This window comes from Takifugu flavidus, chromosome 18 (assembly GCF_003711565.1).
Source record: "Takifugu flavidus isolate HTHZ2018 chromosome 18, ASM371156v2, whole genome shotgun sequence".
NCBI classification, from domain to species: Eukaryota; Metazoa; Chordata; class Actinopteri; order Tetraodontiformes; family Tetraodontidae; genus Takifugu; species Takifugu flavidus.
The window spans coordinates 2,753,975-2,777,223 of record NC_079537.1 but is presented as its reverse complement, the minus strand read 5'-3'; the positions used below and the strand labels follow the sequence as shown (position 1 = coordinate 2,777,223).

Here is a 23,249-nt window from a genome sequence, read left to right as displayed (position 1 = left end):
TCCAATTTCAAATGAAGTATTCGGTGTAACCGTAAGAAGGGTGTCAAACCCTGACACTGGGCTTAGCCATCAACTGGAACTGGCAACCTGAGAAGGAAAACTCAACAGTAAAATACTTTTCACATCACGCCTTTAATTGGATCCATCCATCATTTACTGCTTTATCCCTTGGCCTTATACCTTAACCAGGTCCCAGCTGCATTCAGGTGAGAGGTGGGCTACACCATGGACAGCTCATCACAGGGCTATCATCTATAAAAAAGAGAAAAAACAACCATTCACGCTCACAACTAAAGTCGATTTACAGTCACCATAACACATTCTTTGGACTGGTACCAGAGAAAACCCGCACTGACATCGGGAGAACATGTAAACTCCACTGCACCGCTGTTCTGCCTTTAACTGTCTTTTTAAATGTCTGAACGATTAGTTGAAAGTAAGCAATCCCAAACAGTGAAAATGTGGGGGGGGGGGGGTTGGGGGGAACAGCCTAAGTGGTCATCTGATCCATTAAAAGATATCAAAAAACAGAACGTTAGTTTCCACCATGGCAACCGTAGATCGCGCCCTCGGTTTTTGCAGCAGACAGATTTTGGCTTTGTAAAACACTCAGGAGAGTTTCACCTGCTGGCAGACGCAGAGCAGTCGGACCGTAGTTCCAGCCTAAGGAAGGTCCTCAGAGCTACAGCAGATCATTAAAAGCACCTGAAGTGGAGGGGCAGGGGTCAGCTGAGCGTGGCACCATGTCAGCAGACTCCAGAATGTGAAAACACAGAGCGGCAGCGAGGGAGCGATCTCCTGGAAGCCCAGCGCGAAGGAAAGACAGGAATAACGATGATAAAAGATGTGCGCTTGCCGTTTGTGCAGAGAGGACGGGGAGTGTGTAGGTGAGCCGACTGTTGTTAGAGCGGCGCACACAACAATCGCGGAAGTGTTGTGAGTGTAGGAGTCCTTGTGCGCTCACGCTTCTCTCTGTCTTTGTCATCGATCCATATGAGCGGTGTTCTCATCGCAACAAACAGATTCCACAGCCTCTCCTTGCCTCTGATAATGGTCAGTTATAATCTACAGCCGCCAACAGGAGTGTCTGTTTACCCGGGCGCAAAGCAGAGAGCTGCAAGTTCCCCAGGAAGACTTGGAAAGAAACACTTTTTCCACTTGTGCAGGGAAATCTATCCTGGTAATGTATAGATCCAGTTAGAGGAACAGGCAAACTAGTCCTTGCAGTTTCCGGAACAGCGTAACTTCCGAGCCTAAAGTTTTACGTTTGTGTTGGTTCAGCAGCAGTAAACTGATGATGGAGATCACAGGTGTTGTGTCATCCAATTCATTTTAGAGGGCTGAAAAGTTGGAATTCTGAAAAGGACTAACACATCCTGTTGGGAATTAAATCATTCCTGTAGGGTTATGCCTCAGCTTGGTCCCAAAACTGCCCCATCCTTGGTCCCTTCCTGGCCGTCCCCGGCTTTCTCCCCCAGGTGGACCAGCATTAATGTGACAAACTGTCGGCTAAAGAAAAGTTCCAGTATGTCAGTAAGTGACATTTTCCTGCTGGAGTCAGGAAATTGAGTCTGTTCTATCCTGGACATATACTCCAATTAAAAGCTCTAACAAGACAGCCTTTTTGAGTTGTTTTAAGGAAATTCCTTCAGCCACAGCCCATTTTTAAAAATTTAGAGGATTCCAAACTATGGTTAAAAAAATAAAAATAACAGACCTTGAAATTGTTGCAGTAGTTCTAATGTCAAATTTCCAGAAGACAGGCAATCACCACCAGGAACAGAACCTTCTAGATGGAGGTAATATTATTTCATTCTGTCCTCGGGTACTTCAGTCTCCATGCAGAGGAGAATGAGCATGAATCAACCTCCCCTGTTGGTAATGTAGATTCAGTAGTTCGTTGGTCTTATATATATATATACTGTACACTCCTTAATGTTTTAAAATTGAGCCACTCGTCTGGTGGTTCTTTCTAAGAAAGTGCTGCCGTCCCTTATAGAGGATGGAGAGACATTAGACTACCTGACCCTCTCAATGCTGGGTCTTCACTTCTACTTTCAGTAAGTTGGATCTGGGGGGAGAGGTAGACGTATCGGAATGTTTCTAGCATGACAGGCTGGCTAAGATGAAAGCCTATGCTAATGCATAATGCTTCTCCCATTTGACTACTATAAAACTGGTATTTGGCTTTAAATTAACATGTAATCAGTATTTATTGCACAATGTGCACGTACACAATGTACACGTAAGTAAATGCGTTACTGCTGAGAGTTAACGTAGCAGCTTTAACTCCTGTGCAAAAAACTTCCTAACTGTGCCCGTTTAGACTTTTTTGATTTGAGTACAGATACCATTGCAGAAGGGGCCCTGGCAAAGTAATTGAACTACTCCCTGAGCTGAAATTGCAGGATAAGTGGTTGAACATTACTGCATTCTCCTCAGAGATGAAACTGCAGATGATGAAAGCGAGAGCTGCGCTAACGTGGGAATAAGGATGACTGCTGCGCATGGAAAAGTTTTGAGACATGTGGTGCTGAGGTGTTCTTCAGGGTCAGCCTCCTCAGGGGAGAGGAAAACGGAAGACAGAAGACGGAAACAAACGAATGTATTCCTCTATCGAGTTCATTTGCGTCTTGCTTCGCTCCGTCCTTTTAACGGCTGTTTCATGCTGAACCTTCTCTCCTTTTCTTTGTGAGAGTTTAGGTGATATTAACTATTGAGAAAGATATTGATTTTTAGTGTTTATTCAGTGTTACATTGCTGCACAATAAGTCTGATTAATGTGAGGCGAGCAAAAATCCATTTTGGTAGTTTTTTGACACAACAAATTACAGGAATCTTTAATATCTGATTCAGTTATCAACAAATTTCTAATGCACATGATATCTGAATCAAATATAACACGCACGACTGATTTGATGATGCAGTAATAAACCTACCAGCATCTGTCATATGTAGAAACATGTTGCATATAGCTTATACTGTATATAGTCTATATAGTACCTTTTGGATCTAAAGGTCCACAAGCCACATGTATTTATACTCCATGAAGCAACATCTAATGCATTTGGCCCTGAAAAAGTTAATTAACATGTACACAGGGTGGTAATTTTTGGAATTAATGCTGTCATTTGTTTAACACAATTAAGGCATTTGCAACCCATCATGTTAATGATGTAGCTGAACGGAAGCAGAGCCAAGAGGAGTGATTTTTTTAAATAATAATAATGATCCAGAAGAACCCCCTGGCACATATGATTAGTTTATGTACAAGATGAGGGGAGGGATGAATAAGTACATAATGATTTGTGCAACTGTGGGCAAGAGCTTTGTTTCACTCAAGCAGTATTAGCTGGACTACTACTACATCTCAGCTAAATAAATTTGCTTTTTGGGCTTAAGGTTAAGTGAACTAGTTGGATAAATGTGTGTGTTGCCATTTTTCTTTATATTCCTACACCAATGGAGGAAGCGGAATCTATCGGGCACCTTTTTAAATCGGGATTAATCATGATTGATTCACACCTTCTCTGTGATTAATCTGATTAAAAACTGACAACCCAAGATTACAGGATAGTGTCAAGACAGCTGTCAGGACAGGACAGACAGAACCCATCACAACAGGGTCGTCACATAATGCAAAAATGTTCCTTAAGATTAAACACAGTCAATGCAGACTGTGTTTAATCTTTGGAGCCGCAACTGAGATTCGCTGTTGACTGGCACTACCGGGCCGTCTCACTCAGATCTGATGCGTCAGCATCGCTGAGAAACCCGCTGAAAACATCACCTGAAAAAAGAAGAGCAAAATCAATGGCTTCCTGCTCCCTTCGGCCGATCCTGTGCAGAATAATTGATTCCATTGTACTAAAAGCAATCTTCCAATTTGAAACCTAATAAACATCACTTCATTATGCCAGAAAGGAAATGAAACTTAAAAAGATGGGGAAAAAAAGTTGAAGTGCTCAGTAATAACTTCTGAAAAACCTGAGGCAGAGCTTTGTTCTGTTAGCACACCCTGTTTACCCTTTTGTACTAATTTCCTCCTCTATCTCTTCTCTTCCTCAGTGAATCAGTGGCTTCTGAAGTAAGAGATAAACCCATGTCAAACTGCAGCGCCCAGGGAGCAGCGCCAGAGTGTAGAAGACAATTTCATACTGCAGAACAAAACAGAGACTCACCAACCTTGCCGATCCATCTGAACTGTGCGAACACTCCTCCTACATGTGAAGACTCATAACACAACTCACGTGGACAGGCTGGGAGGCCGCGCACCGGGTCCAGGAGTGTGATATAGTGTGTTAAGGACCCTCGTGTGATCACTGTATGTTCTTTTTTTAATTTATTCGTGTTGTGAGCTCACAAACATCAGAGATGTAAAGACTCTTTCATGCGCTTCAGCGGGTTTCATAAAACGATCGATGTTTTCAGCAGACGGTACACTCTGATAGGCCGGGATTGTTGCTCGGACACATGCACGGCCTTCAGCTACAGCCTGCAGGAAACACCGTCGTTTCCACTGGTCGTCAGAACCACTGGCGACAAAGAAGCGTCGACCATTGTGAAATGGCAGTGACTAAAGAATGTCATTTTCAGCAGTAATGTGAATGATGCCGTTCCAAGGTTCCATTGAGTGGGAGTGTGGGGGGGGGGGGGGGGAGTGCGTCTGCGACAACTACACAGGTCTGGAAAGTTCAGGGGGGTCACTCATTTTGCATGATTTTGCGATTGCTCACTTTTCTTGAGAGACTGACTCGAAAGACGTCGACAATGATAACAGGACTGAGTCTGCCGTGAAGAGCAGCGCACACAGCGGGCGCCAGATGCTCCCCGCCATTGTTTGATGAAAAGACTTCCAGCGAAGGTCGGATTCCACAAAAACAGTTGAGATGGACTGTCGCACCGCTGTCCAAGCAGCCGTTATTGAATTGTAACGTGGAGCCACAATAAAGCACAGCTGGAGAGAGAAAAGCAGGACATAACGGTCGCTTGCGTCCCAATAGCACATCTTTTCTAAAGCTACTTCACATGTTAATTAAAGCGGCTGTTGCTATTTCTCTGACACGTTTTAGACCCTGTCCACATTAACAGATGTTTATCTTTTGATTGTCTCATCCTGCCTCCTGTTTATTTGGACTATATTTCCTAAAACATGATGAAAATAAAGAGTTAAACTATTCATTTCTGAACTTGCTCGCCGTTGAAAATGCAAAATATCTCGTTAGTCTGTACAGGGTCTTAAACGTGGAGGACGGCTGACACCGTCGCGCCACCCATGGTGCAGGTTTAAGGAGTAAAAATCGTGGGGGGGTCTGGGCTATATATGTTCAACTCACAACAATGAGAATGTTCGTACACTGAAACCAAAATATTTTGATTCATAAAAGAACTTTTTGTCAGTTTAGGCGGCAGGTGTGTAAATATTTGGACAGTGACATGATTTTGAGTACATTTGCTGTGATGAAAGTGGAGGGAATCTGAATTAAATACTTGTAACTCCGAAAACAGTAAGTGCCATATTTTTGTACGTTCTCTTACGTTGACCCTAGAATTAATTTTGGTTTTCAGTAGAGGCCAAAAGGTGCCACTGTCCAAACACTTATGGACCTGACTATAGTGTACGGCCACATGTTTTTGTTGCTTTTACTTGTTATTTTATTCTATAGAACAGAAGGAAAAGGTGATACTTGACATCTGAGCCCTGCATGATATTGAGTTGGGTGGGTATTATTCAGGTTGGAACCCAATTGTCTACTGTTTGTGCAAATTCTGGCTGATCTAATATGCTTTTGGCTTCATTTGTGTACAGTGGCATTATGTGGAGACGCGTCTTAAATCTTTGTTTAATGTCAGCGGCCCCTATCCACCATCCCAACTGTCGCCATGCGTGAACTTGTTTGCTCTTTAACCAATATTTTGTTCTCAACGATGACTACATGCGCAGCTTAATGGTGTGTTATTTGTCCGCCACAGGGCGAGACCAGGCTGGAATATTACAGTCTAATTTAAGTCCCATTTTTAAAATGATATTTCAAGACAATTTTGAACACGTTGAAGAAAGTTATGTTTGTAATAGCTATTAAAGCCATGAATCGCCATAAAACACTTGCTTCACTCAATGTTGTGGTTTTAGTTGGAGTTGCCAAAGCGTTATGTCTCTCCAAAACCGCCTAAGGCCTTGGTGCTCTTACCGGTGCCACACAAGCATCTGTGCATCAGAAATAGGACAAAACCACAGGCAGGCTTTTGTTAACACGTGTCCTTGCGAATCAGACAAGCTGAACCCAGACAGCCCGCATTTATTAGTCAGGTCTCCATTAGTTTGAGCTGAACGAGGTGCTCTGTTCCACGCAGTGAATGGGTGACCTTCAGTAGGTATATAACAGCTCAGCACCAACACAACACTGTATGTTTGCTGTTTCTGTGTTATTAAAGAAAGATTTGAAATGTGAGGTCTGAAATCAGCATTATTGCACCACCATAAAACATAAGCGGTGCGTGGGACGGCGCCCGGTGAGTATGAATTCACTCGATAACGCTGGATGTTTACACCTTTTCGGGCAAGAATCATTAACGTTATTATGGCTTAAAGTTGTAAATCAAAGCAGAGTGGAAAGATTGAACAAAAGCCAGCTTTAGATGCAAACCCCTTCAGAGACTGGCAGCGAGTAACATCTCGTCATCCCCCCGGAAATCTGAAGTCAGAATTGGCTCATAACTTTGTGCCAGTTTATTTGTGCCTCTCAGTCCTCGGGGGCTTGTCTCAAAGATTTTTCACATATTCGTCAAACATGGCTCGGAATACAAATTGTTGGTAAATGTCACAATGAAAATTACTACAAAACCCTGTCATTGCTTCCTCATTAGAACAATAAAATGCAGCAGGATTGATGTCAGCTCCATCTCATTAGAGATGAGAATGATAATGCCAGATTTGATAGAAAACAAAACAAGCACCCGGCAGACAGTTTAGGACAAGGTTATATAAGTTCTACCACAGAAAAGGAAAGTAGGTCAGACACGCGACTAACAGCAGACCTTTACCTGCAGGTTGCAGCATTAATCGTTCAATCAAAAAACAAGAGTGGAGAGATGAGAGCAATGGAAGCAGAATGTTACAGCACAGGTAAAAGAGTGCTAAAGGATCTGATCCAGGTGTGTGTATGCGCTCACTTTACATAAAGACCAAATATATATATATATATATATATTTCTTCCATTGTTAGCTGCTGCCTTGACGGTCCATTCACAGCCTTGTGCACATTATAAAAGCACACATGCATTAAACATTGACGACAGGTGTAGCAGCCTCTTTTGGTACATGTTTTGCAGGTGGAATAATTTCTTTTCAGCCATTGTGATGTTTGTTGGAGGGGGGAACCTCATCTCGCGCAGCACACGTGGAGCTTAATGGTGTGTTATTTATAAGCAACTTTGTGCTTCAGCTCAGCCGGCCTCGGGGGAAGCTCGTTTCAGTCAACATGCATTCGCGAGCACTCGCCAATTAAGGTCAGCGCCCACAGCTCACAGTCATATGTGAGAGGTGGACCACAGATTGAAAAGCCAAAGACTTCCGGTTCCGCTTCCACAACACCGTGCTACACCAATCCCCTTATCATCACGAACCCTTCTCTGGTGTTAACTCGGCAACTCGCCGCCCTCTGGCTCAGAATCTACGGATCAGACATGGAGGAGCGAATCGTCCTCCCAGCTGCAATGAGATAGTAAGGTCATTGTCCGAAGCTAATAGGACTGGTGTCTGCAGACATCAAGGATGGAACCTTGATACCGAAGCAAAGACAATTCTGCCTAACTAACAAGAAAAAGAGGCAATAAGGATAAATACAGATATACATTGCAGAATAGGAATGTATCTATTGCTGAGTATATGATGGAGGTTTTCAGCTGGTGGTGCTGCTGAGCACATTCTGCAAACCTTCCTCCTCGATTACATAAGCACGTGCTCCAAACTACACGAGAATTGTTGTGCTGAGATGTGATATCTACTGTATTCGCCCTCAACCCAAAGGAAACCCCATGTTATGTAACAGATCACTCCGCTATTCCGAGTCCCACTTATAAAGTGCGGAGTCTTACGTGGCTGCATAACAGTTCGCAGTGTTCTGCCGAAACAGATGCTGCCAAACGTGCCCTGTGGAGGGATGTGTTTAGCTGTTCCATGCTTTAACCCAAGCGATTGATGCAGGGGAAATCCAAGATATTGGAAAAATGACACCGTGTAAGATCGTGTAGATCATTCTTATTAACAGAGCCGTGGTGTAATCGCGGGGCAGCAAATATCTCTGCCTAAATGCTCAAGTTAACACGTGCCGATGAACGTGGCTGAGACCATTTCATCAAGGTAATGAAATGTGCTGCTGCAGTGAATCCCAACGCTGCGGCGTCGTGTTTGCAGACTTGCGCTCACGTTTGTGAAGCGGTGATTAATGCGCACCAGCTCCCGCTCTCTTCCGCATCAACGGCAACTTCTCAGCACCGGCTGGCAGAAGAACATAATTAAGTACGTCTGCCTATCACACAAGCTCAAATGTGTGGGTTTACACACGTGTACATGGCACCATAGTGGTAGCTGCAGGAATTTAGGTCAGTCATTACAAATAGAAGAGGGAGCTCGACTGAAAAGGCATTACAGTATTCATAATAATCCAAATTTGACTTGTATCTGTTGGGAGAAAAAGGTGGTGGTTTGTTGCTGGAGATCATCCAGGTGGACATCAGGTGGATGGTCCACTGCGCTGCACTCACTGACATATTATGGAAATTCATGCTCACTTGAGATGCGTTTTAGCACTGAAAAAGCACAGTTTCTGCATTAAAATGCTCATAAATGTGAGTATATATGCATAGAGTCCAGCATTATAACAGCCTCATAAATCATTTAACTTCTCTCAGTATTTCAACACGGCGTTCCTGAAACGCTGATGTAATTATGCTGACTTGAATTTTTTTAAAAGATTATTTGCGACAGAATATTTGTCTTATGAAGCAAAAAGATCTTTTTGGCACATTTGGAAGTGATCCTTAGTTCATCCCAACCAAACTGCAACAACGGGGGGAAGCTCACACACCTGCTGGACTGGAGGCCTGCGGACCTGCTGATAAGTTATTGTAGAACCAGACCCAATTAAGAAGAGCACAGTTACAGCAAGCGGCCACCGGGGGAGCTTTATCACATCTACAAGGGCCATTTTTGTTGTTTTTTTTGTTTTGTTGTTGTTGTTGTTCGGGGTTGGTGAAGTCTGTCGCAGCAGCCAGTGGGTGAGAGGCAGAAATACATTGTGGGCGGGGTCACCTGTCCATTGTGGGACACACAGCATTCACACACACACTCGCACGGTTCAGAGTCAACTGTTATCCCGGTGGGCATGTTTTTGGAACGTGGGAGGAGGAAAAAAGTACTCAGGCACTGGGGGAACAGGCAAACTCTAGATAGAAAAACCTGAGCTGGAACTGAACCCACGAGGTTCTGGGCGCCTTTGATAACTGTAGCAGTTTGAAACCTGAAGCTAAAATTCTAATCAGGCACACCAGAATAAACGAGACAGGCTCTAGTCTGAGGCGGAGCGTGGAGCGCGGAACGTCACCTGAAGAAGTTACACTGTATTTGACCTACATCCTGAAGAGCTGAAGAGCAGAGCAGCCCTCTCTTTTTTCACGGTCACGTCCAACAACGTGATTTGTCTACATATTCCACTCACGAAACGCTCCTTATCAAATATTTATCCTCATTTTGGATTCAGAGCTGTAACTGGGAAGAGTGGTCTGTGATGTGTGTGCGTGTGTGTGTGTGTGTGTGCGTGTGCAGCTCTCGGCTGGGCTGTAGTTTGAATTTGTTAGATTAAAGAGGGTCTGATGCTGGGTGTTAAGCAGCCTGCTGTCTAGTTTGCTTTCGGTGTCTATCACAATAGCAGCCATGGGAATATAACACTCCGCTCTGCCCTCGGGTTAGAAGCACGCCGCCGCTCTGGTTGGTTCCCTCCCTTTCCATCTCCATCACTCTCCCTCCCTGGCACCCACTCCATCTGCGCAGTTCATGGGCTGCTTCTCTTTCTCGTTCTTTCTCCCTGACACAACGCTGGGTTCAGCGTGGACATGATGAACAATAATGTTATTGCGGGTCTCGCTTTTATGCCGCGTCGCTGTCAGTCACACATCGATCGCGATTTAATATTCATCTCCTGGAAGGTCGTCTCAGTCCAAACTAATGCCCGGCAACACAAAGGTGCTCAGTGTTTGCAAGGCCTTGCGTCTTTCTTTAATCGGTGAGGGCATAGATTATTCTGGTCTGATGGATGTCTGCAGTGCACCTCGGGGTTCTTTTTTCCATGACAAGCATTGTATTCTGAGACTGATGTCGTGATGTCACTTATTCCAGGAAGGTAATACTAATTACATAACCAAGTGAATTACTAATTGAGGTAATACTGTTTGCTTTTCTTGTGTAGATCATTATCCGCAGCATATCCTGATAAGTGGTTACAGGAGACACGGGAGAGCTTCGAGCCCGAAGTGGAATGTGAAAATCATTCCATCATGGGATTAATAATTCAGCACATAATCCTGGATGTGCTGATCAATGCACTGTTTGTGGATGGTGTATAGCGCTCTGTGGCTGCGCAACACATTAAGAGCAACGCTAATTACGCCAATGTTAGCCTGGTTTGAATACAAGCAGTGAACGCAGCATGGATCTGCAACACCTTTCATTTTAACACGACACATGAGGAACTAAGACGTCAGTATCAACTGCTGAACTGTCGCTGCATCACATAAGCACGGAGACTGAGCATTGTTCAAATAAAACTCCCACACCAACTACTTTATGGACACTGAATGCCCCTAGCTCTGCTTACACCATCTCCGCACAAGGTCTCAGCAACTAGTTGAGCATGTTTATGCAGCGGTTGTCTGGCCAGTCAAAAAACATTCTTTAAAATTCCGTTTTAGAATCTTGTTTTGAATCTCCTCTTAAGACCAGGCTTGTCTTGTCTCCTGTTCTAACAAATGTGTTCCATCCACTCCTGTGAGCTATTTTGCACCGATCAATGAGCCAATCAAAGAACGATGATTTCAGAAGGATTCAGCAGTCTGTAGATTTCAAACCAGTCTGTTCATGACCGGAGAAACAAGCAGCCGGAGTGGCTGAAAAGAAGAAAGAGTGTAAGAGTCTAAAATAAAAGGTTATTGACATATTTGTGCACTTAGATCAATTATTAATGATTCTGTAGATCATCTGATGTTTTCACTTGTATCAGGCAAATCCAACCATGTACATTTGAACTACGACCTGATGGCCTGATGGCTGATCCCAACTCAGGATTAGTGACTGTTTCACCGTATTTTTACATTATTGTACTTGAGTTGTTTAAAATGACGGAAGGTGGCAGACGCACACAGATCCTCGCTCGTTGGATTTGAGCTCAGCTATTTAAAACACAAAACGGGATTTTGACCGAACCTAATCCCTTTTTTTGTTTTGCAGCAATTAGTGATAATGGTGCCTGTTTACTCCCACACCGTGCATCATTTACTGGGGATAGGCGGCACTCACGGGGTTAATCCCAGCCCATTCTCTCAAACGTCTGCCTGCTAATGCTGGATTCAAGGTCGATGAGGCTGTAACCCACATAAAAGTAGCACTCTTCACATCACTGAGGGACAGCTTCCATGCCTTCTCTTGTCCCTCCAAATAAATAAAACCACACAACTATGTGTATTACACCATCTCCTGCTCCCAGGAACCTGCCTGCATCATCAGCTCATCCACAGATTAAACGTGTTAATTAAATTGTAAATTAAAGTTGAATTGTAATCTAGAAAATAGGGCTGCCGGATCGTCTGCTTCCTCTGGGGTCCTCCCGGAGGACGGGAGGTGTGAGCATTGTCAGTAGACCCAGGCTGCCACTGTTCTGAGGGTTTGCCTGTCAAACACGTCCGTCCTATCACCCTTTTTATGTGACAGAGCGAATCATGGTCAGAAATCTCCATTTCTGGGGCGGCGTTGGCACACGAGCGCCTCCCGTTCCCCTCCGTGGACTTTTGGCCATGTTGTGCAGCTCCATCCCTCGCGTGCAATTGCTTCTGTTTTTCCTCATCTCCTGTCCTCCTACATTTCACTTCCTCCCATACTCCCCTGAGTTTTCCACACCCCCTCGGCTTCACACTCCCCCCTCTCTCACCTGCTCTCTCTCTCTCTCTCTCTCTCTCCAGGGAGAAATCTTCACCTCCCCCTCCCTCTGCCTCTCCGCCGCTCATTCCCTGGCTGTTTCATGCCTCTTATTCATCTCCCTATTTTTGTCTTTACCTACCTCCTCCTCCTATATTCTTGTTTCCTACATGTCTGATAAGCATTCAGCAGTTGTCTCAACTGACCCCTCCCCCCCAGCTGCACTCACACGCACACACAAACACACTTGCACACGTAGCACCATTTTCCCCTTTCTCTCACTCCAACCTGCCATTGTATCCTAGCAACCTAACTTTACCAGTACTAACATCTACCAGAATCTCCTCAGCGCACATTTCGTATTCTCCGCATCTGAATTTACTTTATTTGCAGGACAACATTCAGTTGTGAACATGGACAACTCGGTTCTGTGTCTCGTGGTTGAAGGACTTCTTTGTTAGATATCAGGAATGGGGCCGTAGTATAAAACAAGCAAACAAAAAACACTTTAAATAAAGTTTAATTTAGCATTCTGAAATAATTTCTTCAAAGAAAATGGCTCCTGAATTACTTACTTATGCATAATCCTTCCTCCAGTTTCTCCCAACACAATACTTGCAAGTCTATTTTTCAGGCTTGACCTCCTGCTGCAATAATTCACTAAATGAGAAGGCTGTAAAGATCTATCACACACACACACACACACACACACACCACGTGTCTCAGGCTGTTTCTGCAACCAGCCCTGTGAGATGTGAAAATGAAAGAGAAGCAGAGACGCAAAGTAGACCTGGAAACAAATCAATAAGGTTCAGTACATTTCCAGTCCCAGCATCATACTGTCCATAATTACAACCAAAAGTAATTAGTGCTAATGCTTTTTGCTTCCCTATTGTTAGAAAATGAAAGTGTAAAATTAAAACAACAACATGTTGAGCATTCAGCACTTCATTTCACACAGTGGCAATATTTAATACTTCATGGCGGAGCTCCCTAATTAATGAGAAGCTAAAAAGAGAGCTGATAACGACACCTGAGCGCTGTGGTTGCGTAACTTCAAGCCCCCTTTCACAAAAGTGCAAATGTAACCACTCGTGCACAATTCACTGCTCCTCTAACAAATATTTATGTACGCCTGAGGTAAAATTAGGATGTCCAATTAGCATCTGACACATTACATAATTTGAATTTTGCTTTTCACAGTTGTTATTGGGTTATTTTTGATGACCTAACTCGACCTGCTGCCTCACTGCCGCCTTGATCAAACTGTAATGCTGCAACTATCCGCAGCCTGATGCAGGCACTTTGGCTTCCATTTACGGTACGCTGTCTTGTTTTATTTATCACACCAAACCCATTCATCGTCTTCAAAAAGGTCACGTAACATCTGCCTTCAGGTGAGAGGTGGGGTACTCCCTGGACAAGTCGCCACCTCATCACTAAGGCTAACATACAGAGACAAACAACCATTCACGCTCACATTCACACCGAAGGTCAGCGTAGAGCAGCCGGCAGGACCCGGGGAAGGGATGCAAACTCCGCAGAGATAAGCCCCCGGGGGGAGCGGAACCTTCTGTAAGGCAACGGTGCTAACCGCTGCGCCTCTTCGCTGCCCTGCTGCACAAAATCCTGACTGTAGTATTGAACACTTTCTCTGTTTTGCCCCATTTTATCTGATGTTGCAACGTGATCTAGTGATTAAAGTCCACAAGCTGTTCCACAACAAACACAGCAGAACCTGATTCCTGCAGGTGGACGGACGGACGGACGGACGGAGATAGATAGATAGATAGATAGATAGATAGATAGATAGATAGATAGATAGATAGATAGATAGATAGATAGATAGATAGATAGATAGATAGATAGATAGATAGATAGATAGATAGATAGATAGATAGATAGATAGATAGATAGATAGATAGATAGATAGATAGGGTCCTAAATCTCTTCTGTCCAAGATTAGCCACCATCTGGAGAGCAGCAGCAGTTCCAGGAACTAAGCTCGTCCTCAGAGAACAGGAGATGGGTGTAACCGTCGGAGGTGTGAATGGCAGCGGGAAAAGCAACTGTTACCATGGCCTCTTTTCATGGATTATTAAAAATAAAACATCGCTATTGTGACACATCAATACAATTGTCATACAGATGTGTCAGTATGGCATTAGCAGTAATCTGCTCATCTGTTGCCCCCGTATCGATACTGTCATGGTATTAGAGCAGCTGTTTCCACAATTGGAAGATAAAGCATTCAGTTAACCCTGTAAATACAGACTGTAGTAAACAATAAACCAATAACTTGTGCCAGTAATGGTTCCAGAACTTAACAGGGGCCGTGTACAACGCAGGTTTCCATTTCAGAATTTTAAAACAAGAGGATGATCATTGAGCCAAAGGTTAGAGAGTGGAGGCAGGACTCAAGATCCGAGTGAGCCTCTGAGAGAGAGAGACAGAGAAAGAGAGAGAGACAGAGAAAGAGAGAGAGAGAGCGCATATTCCCTCAGCCCCTTTGATGAGAGAAGAAAAGTCACCGTGCAGAGCAAGGACACTGGATGTGAATTATTGAACAATGTCCAACAGCATTAAGTGCGGGAATTCGCTTCACATGGAGGCTTTGAAAAGCACAAGTACAAGGCCACAAAACACCTACACAAATCCTTAAATATCGTCGTGATCATTGTCACAACGTCACTGTTTTGGCCTGTGGTCCACAGTTGGTCCAGTCTTTGTTCCAGCTTCTTTGTCTTTTATGCTGAGGAGATGCCAGAACTGCAGGGAAAAAGGCAGCCAGCTGCTGACTGACAGCCCGGCAGCTTCAGACTCAGCTGTGGTTTGGAGTCTGGAGGGAACAGACCACAGCTGAGCAGATCAGAGGTTGTGAGTTGGACTTCAGGTGTTGAATGGGCAGCTGGCAGCCGTTTGATTTGAAGGGCAGTATTAATATAAAGTCTGGAATAAACAGTATGAATGAAAATGAAGAGAGCCCCCATTAACTCAACTTGTCAAATAATGCCATTAAGGGAACAGAATGGAACTGACATTTAGCTTTTTGAGACTTTTTGATATATTCTTCTGCTATCAAATTTGGTTGCCTGTCAGTAGGTGTGGATTGTGACACTTAAATACGTACATATATTACTTATTTCAGAAAAGGTCAGGATTTAAATCTGTGCATCTTTTTTCTGATGATTTTAGGGTGATAACAGGCCCATAATTGCACCTTGTGTGCAGCTTCAATGTGCAATGCACGATTGTTACCCCTGCACCTGGTTGCTGCCAGAGTGTTGCATCATTTTCTTATGAACTGAACTTGAAAATTCAAATCTATCAGACAGTAAAACAGGTAGGAGCAATTCAGCTGTGTGGAAGGGTTTTTCTGTTTGTTTGGGGGGTTTCTGGGGTTTTTTGGGTTGTTTTTTTTTTTAGAATGAACCAACAGCATCAAACGTGACAGAATCCTTTCATTTGAAAAGAAAAAGCTCTCCACAACATCTGGACTGGTTGAAAGGGCTAGACTTTGAAATGATCTAAAACACCTAAATGGACTCTGAAGGGAAAAAATAAACTTGGTTCAGAGGGAAAAAAAGTGTGAGGAAGGAAATGAAGTGCTCATGATCAGCCACACATCATGTGTCAACCATTGCTGAGGCAGTGTTATGACAGGAGAACTGCTAATCAAAGCAGAGTTACTGGTGCTTATTGATGTCATTGCTGGCAAAAGTAGAAGCTGAATTCAAAACTAATTGATCTTCACTCCCTTCTTTAACTGATGCAGAGGCGAAATATAGAAAAGAGTAAACTTTGATGCTTCTTCATTATATACGAATTTTGATGTGTGTCTTCTTAATGGATAATACTGATTTTTTTTTTCTGCAATGAAAAATTAATAGCTTTGCCTCAGTTTAATTGATCAGATACGTTTTTCATCGAAGACGCGAGACGGAAATTGTGGTGATCTACTGCCCCCTAGTGGAAAGTTGTGTTGTGCATTACATTTGGGTTGATATAACTTGAAGTAAACATGTTCCAAAATAAAATCCAAATCCAAAATCCAAAATAATGGTAAAATATTAACCTATCGTTCAGCTGTGTGCATATTTTAAACCCCTTTTATATCAATAAATGTCTTCTTCTTTAAGTTAATTTTACTCCTTTCTAACATTCATAGAAAGAATCGTTTTCCTATGTATTTTACAACTGACAGTTTTCAAAAAATTGTTTGACAATCAAGATATGCTTAAAAAAAATATCAACTGTATTTTCCGTTCGCAAGGTAAGTAATATTTTTCCACATTGCTAGCCTTTTACAAATTTAAAATATAAAATCCTCTTAAATTGAACTCCGGAGTAATGGTGCGTTCAAGTATATATTGTGGAATTCTTGAACGCACCATTACTCCGCGCCGTGACCCGGATGTAGTTCTGTTCAACTTTATATCCCACAATTCCTTTCTCCGCCTTCCTCTTTCCCTCCTGCAGCAATGTCTAAGAGAGGTATGAAACTCACCTTATGAAATCCGCATTCATCCTATGTGTTTTTCGCCGAATCGGATTATATAACGTTATTTGGGAGTATATAACATAAAAACCACAACATTTATGTGTCCAGTTCTAATGTTAAGCAAGGGGTTTACAGTTAAAAGAGCATTTTTGCTTCTTCGGTGGCGGAAGCCATGTTTAGCTGTCAGCGCCATGTAGCAAAGAAACGAGAAAAGCAATTGATTGAAATTTCGTTTCCTACAGACTCGTTAAAGATACAACCGTTTTCCTGTGATAGTACTCAGTTTTTAGACGTCGTTGTTGGAATGTTTAGATCGTTAAGACGGTATAGCGAGGGAAGGCTATAGCTAGTGATAGCCGGCAACGCTAGCTGTGCTATAAATTGCACATCCTGTTCAATGCTCAAGTTGTTTAATACCTGAGATATTAACGTTATTTAAGGACGTCAGGCCGACCAGGTGAGAACTAATACTCATTGCCTCGTGAATATTAGCTCGGTCAGTGTTTGTCTTCCTTTGAATCCGGCTGTCAAAAGCATCTTTATCAATCCAGATGTTTGCAGCGTTCCATGATTTTACTGGAGTTTATATTGATCTTTCTACCTGCTTTGATGTTAAATCAGTATCAGCAGAAATTTAGTCAGGGTTTTACGTTGGAATGGTGGCATTTGTAAGGTGACACCGACTGTGATTGTACGTCTTGATTGTAAATGAGCAGGTTTTTTTGTCGAGATCAAGGCTTCACGTGTCTGTTTCTCACAATGGTGTTAGTAACACAGGTGGATCTCACTGTTTGTGTCTTTTAGGACGTGGTGGTTCATCTGGAGCCAAGTTCCGCATCTCACTGGGTCTCCCAGTGGGAGCAGTCATCAACTGTGCTGACAACACAGGTACGTCTCACCTGACCTCTTCAAGTGGTCCCACTGTCATTGTCAACTTTGAAATTGAAGTTCCTTCATTTAAGTTCCAGCCTTTGTGGTAATAGGACAACTTTGTCAACAATTCAAGGTGCCAAGAACCTGTACATCATCTCTGTGAAGGGCATCAAGGGCCGTCTGAACCGTCTGCCCTCTGCGGGAGTAGGTGACATGGTCATGGCCACGGTGAAGAAAGGCAAGCCAGAGCTCAGGAAGAAGGGTGAGTGACTCTTTCAGTCAATAACTAACGCTAAAATAATTCCAAGAGCACAGCACGGGGAACGTTGTCAGCAAAACGTCATTGCTGTCACGTGTTCATAAGCTTTCATTTCACAGTAACAAATCTGTGACTTGAGAGAACCCGTCCCCCTTCCAAAAGCACTTGCTTTGTCCTGTCAGTGGCGGGGTGAGTTGTCGATGAAGGGCATATTGATGTCTTCACTGTGGGTGAGACGGCAGCGACTCTCTGGCTGACTGATCTCAATCAGTGATGAGACAAGCGGCTCCCTCTGCCATGAAGCCGGAGCCTAAGCACAACCATATAATGCAGCGTTTGTAGTCTAAAGGGACCTCGACGGTGAACCACTAAACTGACTGCATGGTTATTTGTTGAGGTTTCTGGTGTTTCATGTATTTGCTTTAAAAAATGTGGTTGATCTGCACTGTCTGCAGGCTTGTTTTAAAAAAAAAAAAAAAAACTGAAGGAAATTGGGTGGATAGATTGCAGTGAGTTGTGCCTGATATCCTACACTTGACTAAATTGTAGTCTAGTTTACATCTATCTTTGAAAAGCTCTGGCCAGTTTTAATCCTCTTTGTATAAATTCACAGCAATGTACGGCCTGATTGAATTTACCTCTGTGAAATGGTGTGAATGGTCTGTGCGGCATTTCTGCTGTGCCTACATGACCAAATATTTGTATTTGAATGATACATGCACACATTTTGACCACCGATTTAACAAGAGGAGCATCTTCATGAATGAAAACAATGGTTCCAATTTTGGAAAGAGCAAATGTTCAGTGCAGCAGCCGCGGTTTCTCTGGGTCTCTCCAGCTGTGTTCACATTGAGCCGAGCACCCTCTCTGTCCACAGTGCATCCTGCGGTGGTCATACGACAACGGAAGTCATATCGGCGAAAAGATGGTGTGTTTCTCTACTTTGAAGACAATGCAGGCGTCATAGTAAACAACAAAGGAGAAATGAAAGGTGAGTTTCTTGAGAATGGCCGCTCACAAATGTTTGAAATGTTGCCCTTGTAGATGTTTAAATGCTCTGGCTGTGCCGCATGCTGTGGAGGGCCAGTATTAACTAATACATTTGAGCGCTTTAAATAGGCGTTGAAATCATTTCTATAATCAAAAAAGGATTTGGCAAGCATACTTAAAATTGATCGTTCAGTAGAAGTTCATAGCACGCTAACTAAATTGCCCCAGTCGTTGGTTAGTTTTCAGTAGCTCTTGCTTGAGTCCCACCTCAGGTGTATAGATAGAACCCGTCCCCCTTCCAAAAGCACTTGCTTTGTCCTGTCAGTGGCGGGGTGAGTTGTCGTTGAAGGGCATATTGATGTCTTCACTGTGGGTGAGACGGCAGCGACTCTCTGGCTGACTGATCTCAATCAGTGATGAGACAAGCGGCTCCCTCTGGGCAGACATGTCAGAAATATTGACGTTTATCCCAGCAGCAATTTGATTTGGACAAACTTCACCGTCTCTTGATGTATTGGGCTGTTGTGCTGCATGATGATGGTGAACTCTGCTCACCTCTTCCCTCAGGTTCAGCCATCACAGGCCCAGTGGCCAAAGAGTGCGCCGACCTTTGGCCCAGGATCGCCTCCAATGCTGGTAGCATAGCCTGAGCTGGACCCCGCACCTCATTGTTTTCAATAAAAAGTCTCGGTAAATCAATTTGAAGTCTGTGTGGTTTATTTGCACTTAAAAGAAAAACTTCTTGAATCAACGAACTCATTTCTCATGCCGATCCATTTCACTTTGTATATCCGAGTATAAAATATTCATTAAGTTTCAGTTTTTTTCAAATTTACACACAGCTGGAATTCTATTCAAGGCTATAATGGAACAAAATGGAAGCTAAGTTGTCACATTAATAGAATGGCTTTTTCACAACTATCACTTTGTTTTACACATGAACGTTATGCTAATATTTAACTGTATCCTTAGATTTCCTGAGTTACCGCTAGAGGGCGCGACAAGCTGGCTCAATAGGGTTTCCTGAACACGACAAACAGAATCTGACAAGACTGAAAAATTCACAAACTAATAGGATCAGTGTTCTAAACCTGAGTACAATACAGTCCTGATTTAAAGATGAGAACATGTAAGACTGAAGGGGAAAAAATTATAAGATCACAATGTCCCAATTACTCTGCTCTTATTTACCTTCTGGTCAATAAATTGGTTTCCTTTTACACATCTGGGTAGAGATGAGTATAATTTCTGAAGTTCTCCTGAATGGTTTGACATGGTTACCTGACTAGTTGATCCAAAGGTTTTAAAGTGACAATTTTCATTCCTGCTTCAGAAAATCCTTAAGAATATCCTTTAGTTGTGCAAGCTACCACATATTGGCAAAAAAAGCTTTTATGCTTGGTATTTATGACTAAAGTTAATATCAATATTATCTTTAGATGATGCGTCACAAAGATCCCTTTTTAATAGACCATTTCTTGTTAATTTGTTGGGTTGTGGAGGGAATAAACTGATTAAAATAAGCTTAAACAGTGGCTGTGCTGGAAGCTCAGAGGGGACGTGGACGCGCCTCCTCACATCTAAAGCTGCTCCTCAACTAATCTGTGGCTCACGGTATCACGTCCAGTCTGGGATTAAACGGCCTCTTCCCGCTCGGCTTCTTCTCCGTCTCCGCGGGTGGCTCCGTGCTGGCATTGGGCGTGGGGCTGGGCTTGGGATGCTGCTCGCAGGTTGCCTGGGGGTGTGTGTGCCACGTCCCGTCCCGGTAGGTGCAGTAGCACGTGGTCCGCTCATCGATGGTCACACGCTCGCCCGCTGGGATCACCCGGTTTCCAGCAAAACAGTTGGGCCCTACAGTCAGCAGAGGATAACCAAGTGGGGGGGGGGCAGAATATTTATGTTAGTAACTTGTGACCAATGTGAAGAAAGGAACAATCCTGGGGATTGTTAGGATGAAAGGTCACACTGACCTTGACCTTCCATTTTTAAGCTCTAACTAGCCAAAAAGAATCTTTGAGCTTTTCAATGAAATATGAGGTAGCAGTGACCTTTGGCCACAGGAACCTCCTCACTTCATCCATGAGACATTTAGAAACTTTTGCTTTTTAAAAAATACAGTTTGTTACAGTGGTCCTGCTTCAGGGTTGTGATGGAGGCCCGAAGGGGGACACAATGGACCCGTTCTGAAGTCCTAAGAACCATCAAACAACTAACAAAGAAGAAAATGGTAACAAAACGGTAAAACGTTTCGTTCTGGAGGTTCCCTTCCCCAGATCAGGATGGACGGACAGACATCTTGAATCCATATCTGTTATAGGGCAAAACAAACAAGCTGCTCAAATGTTTACAGGCTGCGTTTGGCGTTCACAGATGGGGTTTTTCTTCATTTGGCAGCCATCTGTGAAACAATTACCGAGGCAGGTTAGTGGGGGAACAGGAAGCACAGATAATCTGATGCCAGCTCCAACTGTGATCCATAAAGCACAGTTGATGTGGGCGGGAGGGGGTACAAACAAAAAAAAACAATGACGCAACACACCAAGCCATCTGTCCCAGTGACTGTCCAATGGGGGAGCAGGAAAAAATAGAAACCTCAACCGGGGTGGAGGGATAAGGGAAATGGACAGCAGATATTCGTATGGATTTTCTTGGATAATCCCGAGTCATCATATGATAACATGATAATCTCATTTATTTTATTCAATATCAAAAAGCAGATGTGGAGAAAGTGCTCATTCGTCCCTGTTTCTATTTTGGGGACACAGAAATCCCAGTCATATCAGTCAGGGATCTTAATGCCACTGGCAGGGAAAGCCTGGATGTGACATAACGGGATGATGTGTGTGTGTGTGTGTGTGTGTGTGTGTGTGTTGGGGAGGTGACATAACTGCCTCTGCTCCTGAATACTGCAGGATTCTAACACACGCGAGGAGGTGGGAATTCTGTGAGAATGTAGCGCTGATGTCTCTGGAAAGACAAAGGTGTAAAGTTAGCCTGAAACCTCTGAGGGGACGTTAGCGTCTCCTCTGTGGGTGACCCGGCGCTTCAGATTTATGTCGGACTTGAGACTCACCGCTCCTACAGACGGGGCAGCAATGGTTGGGCTCGTAGGTGGGGTTGACACAGTGGGGGGCCGGGCAGTCCGAAATGCTGCAGTACACCTCTCTGTTGGCCTCACAGCGGCAACGCTCGCACCTCGACAGCTGCACACAGAAACACCGAGGGTGAAGTGAAAGCTCTGAAACATCAGGAATTTTTAAAAGCATTGGTTCCAGACCTGGGGGGGAAAAAAGTTCTGACTTTTGTAAAAATTGCCATGATAAGATAGACCGAGAAGACTTGAGAAACATTTCGGATGCACCTGGTGGTCAGCTGCACTATAGGTAAAAAAACCCAAACAACAACATATATTTATTTATATAATTTACAATATTTCTTTACTTATTTATATATATTTATATTTTATCGTACTTTTAATAAAACAACACTTTTGGACTCAAGTCTGTTCTTTGTTTTTTGCATGCAGAAAATAAGATGAATACAGGAATACCACCAAATGTATATATACTGTATGATGAAAGTTATATAGACAAAGTAGAAAAAAGACTGTCGTTAAAGGCACTCTGGGTAGATTCTTTTAAGACATTTTCAGCTTTGATTTTTAAAAAAAAGAATGCGTCCTATTTACTCCAGGGTAATTAGTCATAATTTAACCTTAAAACCGAACTATATGTTGAGATGTAAAGCTTGTAAAGGGGGCTGAGGGTCCGACTTCTCACCCTGAACTCCTCCAGCAGGCGGTACGTTTTGCCCCCGTAGACACACACGCGCGCCATGGCCTCGCACACCGGACAGCACGCCTGGTACCTGATGCGCGTGCACCGCGGGTGAATGCGGGGACACCTGGGGCGAACGCACACGGGTCCGTCCACGGTGCACGTGCACGGGCACGCCGACGGGCTCGGGTAGTACACCTCGCCGATGCCGTAGACGAAGCCGTGGTCATCGATGCACCACTTCCCGCGGTAGTCCCCGAACTCGTAGTCCAGTTCGGTTTTGGTGGAGTACTCCGCCACCGCCACGCGCCACAGGAGCAGGACGAGCGCGGGAAGCGCGCGCTGCCGGTGGCTCATGGTGACCGAAGTGATTGATGTCCGCCGTCCCGCCCAGCTTCACCTCCTTCCGTCACTGTGACGCTGGCACGCGCGCGTGGCGGATCACCTGTGCACTATACAGCGCACACGACCGTGTTCACGGGAGGATATCGCTGCCTGTCTGAGGCGACTTTTTAGAGCAAATTAAAAGTTCATCTTCACTTTTCACTCAATATTTTCCTTGACTCATCACATTTGACTTTAGATTTTGACAAATTGAGGCTGAATATTTATTTAATCTAATGTTTTGTGATTTTCAAAATGTTAACAATCCAATAATTTTAG

General features: G+C 43.7%; 4 protein-coding genes across 4 annotated transcripts in view; 2 read left to right on the top strand and 2 right to left on the bottom strand.

Annotated features, from left to right (window-relative positions):
• The window catches only part of LOC130515506 (carbonic anhydrase-related protein 10-like), a 78,119-nt gene extending 71,667 nt beyond the window's left edge, over positions 1–6,452 (top strand). The window contains exon 9 of the mRNA XM_057015824.1: positions 4,069–6,452. Within this exon, the coding sequence (XP_056871804.1) occupies positions 4,069–4,091 (23 nt within the window). The 3' untranslated portion in view covers positions 4,092–6,452. The remainder of the gene's footprint in view (positions 1–4,068) is intronic.
• caskin1 (CASK interacting protein 1) overlaps positions 1–23,249 on the bottom strand; it is a 209,578-nt gene that overhangs the window by 179,597 nt on the left and 6,732 nt on the right. The window lies entirely within an intron of this gene.
• Positions 16,571–19,509, top strand: rpl23 (ribosomal protein L23). The gene is made up of 5 exons (XM_057015832.1): positions 16,571–16,681; positions 17,493–17,576; positions 17,695–17,823; positions 18,698–18,811; positions 19,378–19,509. The coding sequence occupies exons 1-5, from the start codon at positions 16,669–16,671 to the stop codon at positions 19,458–19,460; spliced, it is 423 nt and encodes a 140-aa protein (XP_056871812.1). The 5' UTR covers positions 16,571–16,668; the 3' UTR covers positions 19,461–19,509.
• si:dkey-283b1.7 (von Willebrand factor C domain-containing protein 2-like) lies at positions 19,506–23,013 on the bottom strand. Its single transcript, XM_057015829.1, has 3 exons — positions 22,590–23,013; positions 21,884–22,013; positions 19,506–20,661 (listed from the first exon to the last, which is right to left on the bottom strand). The coding sequence occupies exons 1-3, from the start codon at positions 22,941–22,943 to the stop codon at positions 20,420–20,422; spliced, it is 726 nt and encodes a 241-aa protein (XP_056871809.1). The 5' UTR covers positions 22,944–23,013; the 3' UTR covers positions 19,506–20,419.